At 40.6% G+C, this 13,194-nt stretch overlaps 1 protein-coding gene across 17 annotated transcripts in view; it reads left to right on the plus strand.

The window, feature by feature from the left end:
* USP54 (ubiquitin specific peptidase 54) overlaps window positions 1–13,194 on the plus strand; it is a 58,768-nt gene that overhangs the window by 24,488 nt on the left and 21,086 nt on the right. For 9 of the 17 annotated variants that reach the window (XM_081565528.1, XM_081565513.1, XM_081565419.1 and 6 more), the window contains 8 exons: window positions 957–1,127; window positions 3,670–3,801; window positions 3,973–4,353; window positions 4,612–4,843; window positions 5,753–5,886; window positions 8,636–8,803; window positions 11,260–11,379; window positions 12,296–12,491. In XM_081565528.1, coding sequence (XP_081421654.1) covers window positions 957–1,127; window positions 3,670–3,801; window positions 3,973–4,353; window positions 4,612–4,843; window positions 5,753–5,886; window positions 8,636–8,803; window positions 11,260–11,379; window positions 12,296–12,491 — 1,534 coding nt within the window. The remainder of the gene's footprint in view (window positions 1–956; window positions 1,128–3,669; window positions 3,802–3,972; window positions 4,354–4,611; window positions 4,844–5,752; window positions 5,887–8,635; window positions 8,804–11,259; window positions 11,380–12,295; window positions 12,492–13,194) is intronic. The other 8 variants (XM_081565538.1, XM_081565470.1, XM_081565498.1 and 5 more) reach the window with 3 other exon arrangements.

Consider the following 13,194-nt stretch of genomic DNA (forward strand, 5'->3'; position numbering starts at 1 on the left):
GTTTGGGATGAGAGATTTTTGTTTTAAAATGCCAAGTGCAGAAGCAATATTCCTTAGCTGTTCACTTCTAATTCAATTATTTGGAACTTAAATCATGTTTTCCTGTGGAAACAATTTCAGCTTTATTGCTAAGATCTCAGGCTGTACCTCAGAAATTCATCCTATAATAGAAATACAACCCTAATGGTTTTGGCTTGATTCCTAAAATGAGGAAAAAGTCAATGTTCTTTTTCCTCTTTTGGATCTAGGGCTGGATGGCCCTGAGTATAATTTTGAAAGAGAAGAGACTCATCTTTGGAATCTTTTCCTCTTTCTCTGTACCTCCCTCCCACTTGATATGTTCTTCCCACCCTTGTACCCCACCCAAACCTGCCCTGCTTCTTCTCCCTTCAGTCAAACACCCATTCACACTGTTGTGCTTATCTCTGCCAGGTGTTCAGAGGAAAGTAGTCTAAATGAACTAATTCACACCAAAGTATAAACAACTGCCCCTGATTGTCTCATGCATATTAAACATGCTTATAATTTATAATATCAACTACATTTTTACAAGTGACTTTTCTGACAGTGTAGGAGAAAAATTATGGGGTAGGGAAACAACTTGTTATGTGTGCCAGGTCACCCTGGGACTTGCCATCTAACTAGATTTTACTTTTCACAGCTTTTTCCTTTCTTCTTACTTTTCCCTCCTTAGGCTTTCTAAAAGCCCCATAGTTTTTCACAGTGGCAGGCAAATTGAGGGCCTCAGCAAGGTAGGGGCAGGAGTGGGAGGCATTATTTGTATGTGTGTGTGTTACCTGAGGTTGGGTGTCAGAAAGAACGGCTCTGGTATATCCTTCTTATCCTTCTGTTTAGGAAGTTCCTACCTCATGGACCTTTGTTGCCATCCAACTCTTTGCCCCTCTTTGTCGCTGTCATCTCTCTCCTCACCTTTGCCTGTCTCCTCCTTCCCTCAGGGAGGGAGCCCTCCATCTCAAGTGATACTCGAACCGATTCCTCAACGGAGAGCTATCCCTACAAACACTTCCACCATGAGTCTGTGGTCAGTCACTTCTCTTCTGATTCTCAGGGGACAGTCATCTATAATGTGGAGACTGATTCCACGTCTCAGAGCAGTCGGGACACAGGTAGGGACTTAACACAGTCAACCCTGCCTGCCTTATTCAGTTCTACATAGAGAGTCTCCCAAGAAAAAGGAAAAGGGGCAAGTCAGAAATGTTTGTCATGCAAAGGGGGCAATGCAGAGAACTTGGGTAATTGAGTGGGATGAAAGGAAGCAATGCAATTCTGAATGAACAATGGTGTTCCACTGGACATGTGCCTGTCAACAGCAGGCAGCCTCTCAGTAAGGACCATTGTAATGAGATTATTTATGTGATTATAATGTGATTGTTTATCCTGAAGTCTTTTTCTAAAGACTTTTCTCCTGCTGTGCTCTTGATCCCTCATTCTCATAGAGCCCCATTAACCCTTGTGATCCTGCACCTCATCATGTTCTCATCCCAAAGGGATTTGAGAGAAGGGATGTATTTATGGATGGGGAACCTGCTCATCACCTTGCTAGGCTTCCTGAAGGACAGAGAACCAAAAAGATGAAAAGCTAGCCTGTTTGTTATTGTGAATTCCATGCAGAGAACATTCTCGAATTGTTCTGTTAATCTATAGAAGATTGTGCCTGTGTCAGTAGAAGAAATCATTACAGGGTATAAAAGGAAGAACTGTGAGTGACTGCTGAGATGAAAAGCTCATCACTGAAGGTGTAAAACAGTACCCATACTCTTAGAGACTTGGGAATTAGTGTTCTCATGGCTTCAGATTGGTGGTTTACATCCTGTGCATGCCCTTAACAAAAAAATAGAGACTCTCAAACATATTCAAAAGTGTACAGAAAAGTATGCAGCCCCTTCATGTACCTGTCACCTAGTTTCAGTAATTATAACTCTTTGTCAGTCTAGTTTTATCTGTACCTGTGCCCACTTCCCCTACTCATGGATTATTTTTAAGTAAATCCCAGACATTATATCACCTTTTCCATAAGTATTTTAGTATGTATCTAAAAGAGTCATCTTTCAACATACCATTATCATATTTAAAATATATTAATAACCTCTTAAAACCACTAAATAACCAGTGAGTGTTCAAATATCCTATTGTCTATAAATTTCATATTTTTAATAGTTTTTTTTTTTACTCAGAATCCAAATGAGTCACATTGTGATGGGTTGATAACTCTTGCATTTCTTTTAATCTGTAGGTTTCTCCTCTATTTCCTTCTTTCTATTTATTGTTGTAGAACTAGATAGTTTGTGCTATAGTTTCCCTTCATTCTAAATTTTGCTGATTGTGTCTGTATGGTAAACTTTAGCATATTTCTTTGTCCTCTGTATTTTTTATAAAATGGTAGTTGGATATAGTGTTTTGGTCAGATTCATGTTGGATTTCTTTTGATGACTGTTGTATGAATGACTACGCCAAAGTGTGATTTTTGTTAGATGATATTTCTGAAACAACCAGGGAGAACCAAGTCACAGGATAAATGAGGAGAGTCAGGTTTGTTTTAAGGGTTTGTGAATGGCTGGGGGTGGGGAAGCATGCGCATTGGTTTAACATTTGCGGATTTAGTTCCAGTTGATTTCCTCCTTTCTTAAATCTTTCTTATCAGCACAGAGATTGCAAATGATTAGATAAAAGCAATAAAAGATTGTGTTGGTAAGTGATTGTAAATATGTAGCCATATTATTACATCTTATACCTGAATATGTACAAGGATTTTCATAACTAACATATGAAAGCAAATTTCTGCTAGCTCTTGGACATTTTGAGAACCCTAGGGGGTTTCCTCTAAGCCTACATTCCAGTTTATTTCAGTTGCTTAATTCACCTTTGGCTTCCAGCAGCTTAGACCTTTAGAATCTGACTGTGGTCAGATCATATATATGTACATACAGTATGTACATTTACATACTGTGGTCATGAAATGTGGCAAGTTACATAAAAGAGCCCAGATCTCCCAGGTTTCCCAGAGATTAGTATTGAGGAACTATGAAGTATAATCTCTGGGTGAAGTCAAATTTGGTAAGACTTGGGTTGTGGCTGGGAATGATTTGAATTATTCAAAGTTCAAATGTCCTTTGGGATGATTCACACTTAAGGAATGTTTAGAATTGGGTCTTAAAGCCATACACAGTCAGAGCTTTTGTGGGCAAAGGCTAGGGCACCTGGGATAATACCAGATGTAACAAAAATTAGCCTTCACTTCATTTGTGTTGTTAAATAAATAGAAGGAAAACTCTGTCTTCTCTTGATGGGAATGAAAATAGATTGATACATGACATTCTTATATAATCTTTAAAACTTTTGCTTTTTAAAAACTACCAAGTAATGTGTCCTTCTGGGTCACCGGGAAGGATTATGAGGGAGATTGAGACTGGTCATTGCTCAGGAGACACTGTAAATTTGGAAATTCCTAATAAATACTTGAGCTTTTCTGCCTTTGTCTACTGAGAGATTCCTGCTGCACTTAAATCAGATACATAGGTTTGGCCTCTACAGCTTCTGATCCCCTAAGTTTGGTGACGCCGCCATGAATCCCAAAGGGAGAGTAGGTTCTCAAATGGATGGAAGTCAGTCTCAGATACCAATTTACCCTCATTTCCTTGTTTTCTTCAGGACACCTGACTGATAGTGAATGTAATCAGAAACTCCCATCCAAGAAAGGGTCATTGATAGAGCGCAAGAGGAGCTCTGGCCGGGTCAGGAGGAAAGGCGAGGAGTCTCAGGCCTCAGGGTACCACAGTGAAGGCAAGCCCCCCTGCATAGCTTCTCTTTCTTTCTTTACTCTGTCTTGCTTTTGTCACCCTTCAGGCTGTGGCTTCTTCTCTCTGCTCAAAGGGCTTTCTTTTTCGACTCTGGCATCTGGGTATCCATGATGGCTTCAAACGTTTATAGTTGTTTCATTCTTTGTGTTTTTAGGAGAAACATTGAAAGAGAAGCAGGCTCCTAGGAATGCCTCCAAATCATCCAGCAGCACCAACAGGCTAAGGGATTTTAAAGAGACAGTCAGCAATATGATCCATAACAGACCATCCCTGGCTTCTCAGACCACCCTAGGACCTCCTTGTGTAGGGAGGGGAGGAGAACAGACTGACAAAAAACCTCCTCGGAGCCTGCCTGTACACTCTCGTGACTGGGAAGTAGAGAGTACCAGCAGTGAGTCAAAATCCAGTTCTTCTAGCAAGTATCGTCCAACATGGAGACCCAAACGGGAGTCTCTGAATATTGACAGTATCTTTAGTAAGGACAAAAGGAAGCACAGTGGCTATACCCAGCTTAGCCCCTTTTCTGAGGATTCAGGTAAGAAGATAATGAGGGAAGAATTGAGGTTTTGAATAAAGTTGATTTATATATTAAAAAAAAAAAAGCCTGGGTTTTCTGATAGACTTGGCAAGGTACATTTTTACCTTGAAGAGTAAAAATTTAACCCTCATGAATGGCCTATTGTGGATAGGAGCTCGATGAATGAGTCACTAGAGGGAGGGATTAGTTCTGTCTTGATTTGAGGCAGATGCTAAATCTACCTCCCTTTCCACACTTGTCCTTTGATTGGTATAGCAAAAGAATTTACACCAGATGAGTCAAGCAAGCCACCTGCTTATGACATTAAAACTGGTGGACCAAGCCCCCATTACAAGATCTGGGGCCCAGCACGGTCAGGCTGTCACCTTTTAGAGCAACACCCTCGCCTAATCCAGCGAATGGAATCTGGCTATGAGAGCAGTGAGAGGAACAGCAGCAGCCCTGTCAGCCTGGATGCAGCCCTGCCTGAGAGCTCAAGTGTCTGCAGGTATTGTTTGGCCTTTGAATAGCTGTATTGTTCCTCACAGAAATGTAAGCCACCAAGAGGCTTCTTAACTGACACAAGGGAAGAGATGCACTGTCTTACCCTCTTGTGGGCAAGCAAACTGTGCTCTATCAATTTCTGTGGCAACAGCACCGTCTGGTGGGAGAAGAAGCAAAGGCATTTGAGAAAGGGGAGACAACTTTTTTAAAGTTTTATATATAAAATAACTGGTAAACTTTTAATGAAAGAATGAGTCATTGAATTAAAACTTGTATACGATCAGAGAGAAAATCCAATTGTTATTTATTCCTGCCTTTTATTTTACTATTTTTTTTTAGGTTCACCGGGGATTCTGTGTCTTATGAAGCCAATGATATTCATCATTCCATAAGATAATGATGACAGTTTAATAGTGGTCATTGCACCCTGTCCATAAAACCCATTTGCTTTATATATTTCAGATCTCCATACATTGTTTTTTTACTGAGTCGCCTCAGAGACAAGTTTGCTAACAGTATAGTTGCTTTGAAAGGAGTGACATCATCTACAAGATTGATAACTGTATCATCATACTTTCCCACTGCTCTTCCCTGACCTCAGACCCCGTTCAGTTTTACACATGCGAAGATGCTATGAAAGTGTAGGAAAGAGGAAGGCAATCTGTATGAGAACATTTGTTTATTAATTCATTAAATAAATTTTGTGCCAGACACACACAAAATGTGAATGAGGTGAAATAAGATGGGGGAACGAATGGGTGTTTTGATATTCAGAAATAGTTTAGCAGATATTTTAGTATTAGTTTGGTGCTTTGGGTTTTTGTTGTTGCTTTTGGAGGGAATTTGGTCCTATGAATGTTGTTATTTACCAGTGTTCTGATGCTTTCCCTCACTTCTGGTTTCTGTTTTGAAGGGATCCAAGTGCTAAGAGGTCAGCAGGGTTGGCCCCTTCCTGGCGTCACATCGCGAAGTCTCACAGTAGCAGCATCCTGGAGGCAGACTCCGCTGTGTCCAGGAGTGGCTGGATGAAGAACCAGCCCCTTTCAGGTAAGTGGAGGGACACCAGATTTGGAGAGCTGGATTTCACTGCTAGCTCTGTCTGGGAAACAGCCTAACCTGAGCACATTTGAAATGAGAGGGCAGTTGCCCTTCGTTCCACCAGAAAGTGAATGTGAAGGCGTTTGATCTGCTCTCTCTCCAGGTTTATCTTTTTCATTGTTGTTCTATCACAGCTCGCCTGCTTGCTCCTTTCCTTCTGGTGGAAGCAAGAAGGAACAGAAATATGGTGAACAGTGTCAGGAGCACCTGCTTTCCTCAGAAGAATAAGTCCTGGGGCTTTCCTCAGTATAGAGGCATCCTCTAGGGAATGGACTTTTTATTGTTTAGTACTCTGAATTGAGATAACAAGTGGGACATGTAGACTATAGACAAAATTGGAAAATGAGCGGGTCAGAGCTACCCTTACCCCTACCTCTCTATCCTGCCTAGTATCCCTGCTTTGTTTTTCCTCCATGAATGTGCCTGTGTCCCTCCTTCTCCAAAGAAGCTCTAAAGGGATGATCTGTCTCTTTTACACTAGATGTACGTGACTGGAAATGGGTGAAAATGTGCTTTCTTTAAGAGAAGCTAGCATTTTCACAAGTCAAAGCTTAAAGATAAAGGAATATTGGAAATTTAGGCATGATATACCAAGCATAGAGATTTGAGATAGTCATAGATTTTAAATCCTATTTACATTCTTCTCACAACACACATATATACTTACAGTGCATATTCAAATAAGCAAAATAAATAGATCCTTACTTAGAGCAGAAAATCGAGGCGATAACTATATAGTCTCTCCAAGATGGAGACTTTTTGTGATTTTCGAGGGAAGATAGTATGTATTCAGTATTGTTTAGTCAGCTGAGGATTTCTAGGATCCACTTGTCTAACTTAGAAATCAACCTTCTCTGAAAGATGTGTTTCATCATCCCCCTTTTTTTCTGGTAGTTAGATGAATTGGGAGTCGCGTGTGTGGGCAGAAGTTTAATTATGGTCTGATTTAATGAGCATCTGAATATAGATTTGTGGCCAGCTCACTAGGGAGGTGAGGACAGAATAATACATGGCAAACTGTAGAGATGAGACCAGGAACTTCACTGGTTTGACAACCAGTTCTCTTAATGACCATGGAAAGTTCTTAGAGGTGGCTGGAAGCATGATATGCAGCAGAAATAAAAAGGTATGAACTCTTTTGGGTATGAGTGAGGGGCACAGACTACTAAAATCTGGCAAAGCAGAACAATGCATGTAGGGGCAGATAATCTCTGAAATTCTGGGCTAGAGTAGGTTACAGTTAGAAACCCATGGAAGAAATTTATTCTTCCTAATGAAATTATAGGTTTGGTTTATTTCCCACGTTTTGTCTCATATTGACTAATATGGCTTTGAGAAACCTGTGCTCTTTTATTAGTCTGTTCTCCCTTCTCTTTTCTTTAACAGCCAATAGCTTTTCAGCACACTAAAGACTGAATATCATGACTTCACTGATAGCCCTAATTCTAGACTAGCTGTATAGAATTCACCAGCTGGATTCCTCAACTTGTAAAAGATAATTGGCAAGGAGTTAGAATAAATTCCTTATATACTGTACTACACTACCATCCTCCTTGTATAGTAAACTCTATTTTTTTTATCTGGTGACTGATCACCCTCTTAAAAAATTACAGAGGTTAACACAAGTCCAACAGTTTGGTAACTTGCCCTGTGCCTCTTCAATTTGAAGGAACCAGTGTTACCATTATGGTATATATCTTTCTACATCTCTTTCTATGCTTTGTATTCTATGTACAAATATAATGATAAGTTTATTGTAGTTGTTTAGTTGCTAAGTTGTGTCCAACTCTTTTGCGACCCTGTGGACTGTAGCCCACAAGGCTCCTCTGGCCATGGAATTTCCCAGGCGAGAATACTGGAGTGGACTGCCATTTCCTTCTCCAGGGGATCTTTTCGACCCAGGGATCGAACCCACATCTCCTGCATTGGCAGATGGATTCTTTACCACTGACCCACCTGGGAACCTCTAAATAAACTTATTACTACCATTTAAAAATAGATAAAAGGAAGTTATACTATAGATATTATTATGTCACTTGGCTTTTCACTTAATATATCATGGATATCCTTTTAGATCTATTTGATTCTATCTATGAACACTGATAAAATTAAGGTTTACTACTATGGATATTTTACAAACTCATTTGGAAGGTGGTGGAAATTAAGGGAGAGAAATTGACTTGCTTGAAACTTCCTGGTGAGTCAGTGGCAGTAGAGAATGCTCTTTAATAGTTAAAAGCATGGATTATGAATTTAACCTGTTTGACTTTAATTCAGCTTTACCATTTGCCATCTTTGTTATTTTGGGCAAGTTATTTATTGTCTTTGTGACTCAGTTTCTTCATTCTTAAAATGTGGGCAATAATAGTATCTACCTCGCATATTGTTGTGAGAATTACATGAAATAATACAGGTAAAAGTCCTTGCAACTATGCCTGTCACATAGTAAATACTCAACAAATGTTAGTTGCTATGTTGTTATTTTTGTTATAAAGCACTCAATAAATATCACTCTTATTATTATTCATGGCCCAGGCATCATCCTGAATCTGATATGGAAAACACTATCCAAATTTGCATTGCAAACTGAAACCAAGAGTTCCAAAGAAAAAGCAGTGTGGTGACCATGAATATAGCAGGTGCTTAGTCTTGGTTATGGGAAAGTGGCGAGTTCTCTTCTCCTTTGCTTGTATTCCAGGTGGGGAGATATCTTCCAAAACTGAACTGGATGAATTGCAGGAAGAAGTAGCCAGAAGGGCACAGGAACAGGAACTTCGAAGAAAACGAGAGAAGGAATTAGAGGCAGCTAAAGGGTTTAACCCTCATCCCAGCCGCTTCATGGACTTGGATGAACTGCAGAATCAGGGTAATTGTGAGCATTAGGTTGTGGGTGATGGGGACAGAGACAGAGGGAAGGAAAAAGGTATTTGAGCTCATAAATTGTGTCTTTTCTTTAGCAGAGTTTTATTTTATCTTAATTTAGCCATTTCAGTGAGAACTAAAGTAGGAAGTAACAAGCCTGTTGGTTAGAGACAGGCACTGATTTGGGGCCTGTCTTTTAAAAGCTTGTAGATTAGAGATAGTATAGTGTTCATGGAAAGTATTTCTGATGAGCAGCTATAGAAGGTATAAATTAAACTACTCATAGTTCAGAAACAGCAGAAAAAGGCAATGAGTGAACCACACTGACTGTGAGGGGAATTCTTCTTGCTCAACAGAAACATGCCCTTGAGATTTCCTACCTGGAGCTTCAGGGAAGTGGATCTACCAAGGAGGTTCTAAGAACAAGGGTCTGATTGCCTTTTCATCCTCTGATGGTTCATTTTCCAATCTCACACAGTTTTCCTGGCCTTTATTTCAGCTGCTCTGGCTGCCCCAAATTAGTTACTATTTTTTTCTTCGATTGCTCTAAGATGTCATTTTACAACAGCAGAGACTAGCCTTCAAAATAAGAGTTTAAAAAGGCCAAGGTATCTATTTTAAATAGGCCCTGAAACCTATATCTCTGTTTGTCTATGGAATAAATTTATTGTTCAGAACCTCCAGCCAGATACAGCAGATTGTGTTAAAGCAGTGTAAAGAACAGGAGCCTGGGCTGTTTTGGGTGGCTGCTTTCTCTTACTCACTTCTTGCTTCTTATCAACACTCAGAGAAACTTCCTGGGCTTTTGGGGGGGCTCCTTTTCTCCTCTAATTCTACTGTCTTTTGATTCAAGGCAATTGTTGCTTTATACTTCCCAGAACATTGTAGTTGTCTCCAAATTAGCTTACTTTTCCTAATTTCTTAGATAGCCCTGTATTTAGGTAGCTTTTTCTTATTTTTTGTCCTTAAGCTATATCACATTGGTGTCTCAGGTTTATGTTGCTTCTGAAAGAGGGGTCTTGTAATCTTCCTCCCTTGCCTTTCTCCCCCCTCTGTTAGTTGGGTAGTACGTTAGAGTTGAGAGTGGGTCCCTCTGGTTGTATTTCACTGTCAATTCTCCAGATGTTTTGGTTTAGCATCTCCTGGAAGAGCAAGGAATGGGGTGCTAAGAATTCTGGAGGATAAGAATTAAAATTTAGTACAATGATTGGCCAGCTGTAGTTTTCCTATATCTCTGTAGAGAGCATTTTTTAATTGCTGTAGCCACCTCTGATTATAAAGGTTGCATAGATTCAGTTGATTTCAGCTATAATGAGAAAATTTCAGGCCTGTGTACCCCGTATACCCCAGGGACCATAACTCTAGTGGTGGAGTAGAACCGAAATGCTACTTCCACTGTGTTCCCATTGTTCTCCAAAAGTTATTAGTGAATTAGGGAGTGAATGTTAGGGGTATGGAAGAGCTTTTCTCCATGTCCAGCTGGAGGTTAATGTAGGATGGGGATATTATGGGAGAAATAATATGATTTTTTTTTCTTGTGAGCTTGTGAAACTCACCATTAATTCCAATCACAGATGAAGTTACATTACAGCTTACTACTGATTTATGGTTATGAGTGAGTAAAAGGCAGTGGGATACATAAACCTGAGGATTCTTTTACAGAAGTTACAGTTACAGTAGTTTGTCACTTTTCATCCGGCACTGTCCTTCAACTCCTGTACCTGCTTTGGCATATATTCACTTTTGGGGAGAAAGCAACATCTCATGGTCACTGTGTGGGAAGGTGACTCTTTTATGGTAGATTTGGTGAGCAAGGGCAGGATAGAAGTAAATACTTAGCCGTGCTGATGAAAGATATGTGTGTGCAAACCAAGAACAAAGATGGTTCCACTGACTTGGTAGATATATTGAAGTTAGGAACTGTAGAACACCTGTGCCCAAGAGGAGGACTGATTTTCCAGGTGTGGGTGGTATAGAGAGGACTATGAATTAGTACAGGAAAGAAGTGTTACACATGGCTATCTACAGAGTCATGAAGCCACTTTTGCCTTAACACAGCAGTGGAGGTCTCAGGGGAGATCTGGGGTTCTGGACACACATTGCCAAGATCTATCTTGTTGCACTGTGGGGAAGCAGGTCATTTCCAGGCAGAAGAACCCAGCCTTCAATTATAGACAGTACTTTGTTCTTTCTTGAGGGACGCCCTAAGAGGTCTTGGAGTTGGAATATGTGGTGGACAATGACATGCCCCTCTTTCATGGCTTGGGTAAGGTCTCAGTTAAGGCAAAGAAAAATGGATGTCCTACATGTTTCAGAGAATTCTTACTAGTAATGGTCAGTTGGATTAAAGGTGGACCAGAGGCTCAGCAGCGAGAATCTATGTGCACCAAAGGGAAACAACAGTACATAGGAAAAGTTCGAACAGGTTGTTATGAAAATGAAAAGTGCTGGCCCTTTCAGGGAGGAGTGACGGCTTTGAGAGGTCCCTGCAAGAGGCAGATTCAGTGTTTGAAGAGTCGCTGCATCTGGAGCAGAAGGGAGAGTGTGCTGCCGCTTTGGCTCTCTGTAACGAAGCTATCTGTAAGTAACTCTAACCGCTATGGCTATGGCACTTTTGACTAACTTCATGATAGTTATTCACTCAGATAGGATAAAAAGAGCTTTTAGGTCTCGTTACTCTCACTCCCCCAAACTGAGGCCCTTTAGCTATCTTTTCTTGTCAAATTTCTAAATGTGCTAGGCACTGTCACAATGGCCTGTGGATATTTACTGGAGAAATCTCAGCAGGAGTCTACAAATGAACTATCCAGCCATACCTATCTTCTAATCCCCAAATAAAGTTAGGTCTCAGGTGCAAGGTTAGTCTGCTCTGCCGCTAGTTACTGACTAGCGCGGTGGAGCTTAGGGCAGGAAGAAATTAATAAATTGGCTGTGACTTCCAAGGCCTGTGACTTCTTACTGCATATTTGATTCTTCACGTTTCTCCCCTGCCTTCCTGGTATGCTGCACCATAGGGTTACAGCAAGGGACTAAGAATTTGTATCTGGTTCTTAAATATGACCCACAAGAAGCTGTATTCTATAAAGACAGATGCAGGTTTGGATCTTAGTTCTGTTGTTGGCTGTCGGGAAGGGGGAGTTGGGAGCAGAGAATGGAGACCAGAGTTGGAGAGGTCAGTTGCAAAGGACAATGAGAGTGGTAACATCGGAGATGGAAGCACCAATTTATCTTCTTGACTCATTTTAGTTTAGCTTTTTGTTTGTTTGATTTTTAAATTTGAATTAACCAGTTTGGCCTCCATGGCTTCCATGAATGTTCCTTACAGCCAGAGGCAGCTCTGTGCCCTGGATACCATATGCATGGTCCATGCCTTGTAGTTCTGCTGCATATTTTCAGTTTTACTGCATAACTTTGCTCATTTTTGGTTGAATTTTATTTTTTATTTTTGTTTGTATTTTTGTGTTCTGTTTCTGCTATATTTTCTTTTGCATTTTAGCTAAACTAAGACTTGCCCTGCATGGTGCCAGCTCTAGCACGCACAGCAGAGCCCTAGTCGATAAGAAGTTGCAAATCAGTATTCGAAAAGCACGGAGCCTGCAGGATCGCATGCAGCAGCAGCAATCACCTCAGCCGCCGTCGCAGCCCTCAGCCTGCCTCCCCTCACAGGGGGGAGCCCTCCCTCAGCCAACAAGGTAGTGCCTGGGAACCACTGTAGTTTATGGACGCCAGGGGAGGAAGTGACCATGGGTGCTCCATAGCCAGCTCTCATTGTCTTGGCGACTCCAAGGGAGAGAGAAGAGTCCTCTGAAAAGATTTCTTCTCTCAGGTCAGATATACAATGAAAAGCTCATCCCACTGCTGGTCCTTGTCTTAACAGTTCCTAGAAAGATACAGAAAGTATAGCATCATAAATAGACCACTTGTCCATATTTCCTGTGGGTGAGTTTGTCTCTGGACTTGTGTAATAACATGATTATTAAATTGGTACAAATTATGATCTTAGACATGGCAATCTGAGTTGCATTTCACTTTGCAGTAGAAACCATGTGATTTATTTGGGGATTTCAGTGTCTCCTGTCCCTTAAGGAAGCAGAGAAAGCAGTCTTCCTTGCTCTGACTCAGCGATTGAGAGGAGACACAAAGATTCCCTTTGTTTTATTTCCCTATGGTCAGGAATAGGAAAAAAGTCCCCATGGCCATTAGTATAGCTCCCACATTTTAGCCCTTGAAACTGGCTGTTACTTAGAGTAGATAGATTTAAGTAAGAATTAATGTTGGCTGTTAATAAGCCTGAGTAGTTTTCAAAATATAAATATTATAAAGGAAGCTAACATTTTATGAATATTTGCCCAGGCAATAAGCTAAATACTTTCATGTTTTATTTTACCTATCTCA

Source organism: Giraffa tippelskirchi, chromosome 2 (genome assembly GCF_054371585.1).
Source record: "Giraffa tippelskirchi isolate mGirTip1 chromosome 2, T2T-mGirTip1v1.2.pri, whole genome shotgun sequence".
Lineage (NCBI taxonomy): Eukaryota > Metazoa > Chordata > Mammalia > Artiodactyla > Giraffidae > Giraffa > Giraffa tippelskirchi.